Here is a 318-nt window from a genome sequence, read left to right as displayed (position 1 = left end):
GTATGCCCCAGTGACATCCCGTGTCCCAGTCAGCAACGCCGGGGTGGGCATGGTGGGTCCCCTGGAGTGCCAGAGCCTGGCGGCCATGCAGAGCCTCATGGACACCAACTTCTTCGGCCTCGTCCGCCTGGTCAAGGAGGTGCTGCCTGACATGAAGCGGCGCCGCGGGGGGCACATCGTGGTCATCAGCAGCATCATGGGCCTGCAGGGTAAAGTGGGGGGTGGAACGGGGCACCCCAATGGGTCTAAACCCCCCCAACCCCTGACCAGGATCCTCAACCCCATCCAGGCATCGTCTTCAATGACATCTATGCAGCC

At 63.5% G+C, this 318-nt stretch overlaps 1 protein-coding gene across 1 annotated transcript in view; it reads left to right on the top strand.

The window, feature by feature from the left end:
- Positions 1-318, top strand: part of LOC104409659 (retinol dehydrogenase 8-like) — a gene marked incomplete at both ends in the record, with an annotated part of 1,210 nt that overhangs the window by 560 nt on the left and 332 nt on the right. The window contains 2 exon segments of the mRNA XM_010019587.1: positions 30-209; positions 290-318. The exon segment at positions 290-318 is cut by the window's right edge and continues 16 nt beyond it. Coding sequence (XP_010017889.1) covers positions 30-209; positions 290-318 — 209 coding nt within the window.

Source organism: Nestor notabilis, unplaced genomic scaffold (genome assembly GCF_000696875.1).
Source record: "Nestor notabilis isolate BGI_N333 unplaced genomic scaffold, ASM69687v1 scaffold17178, whole genome shotgun sequence".
NCBI lineage: Eukaryota > Metazoa > Chordata > Aves > Psittaciformes > Psittacidae > Nestor > Nestor notabilis.
The sequence above is the reverse complement of the archived record's forward strand: the minus strand, read 5'-3'. Positions and strand labels throughout refer to the sequence as shown.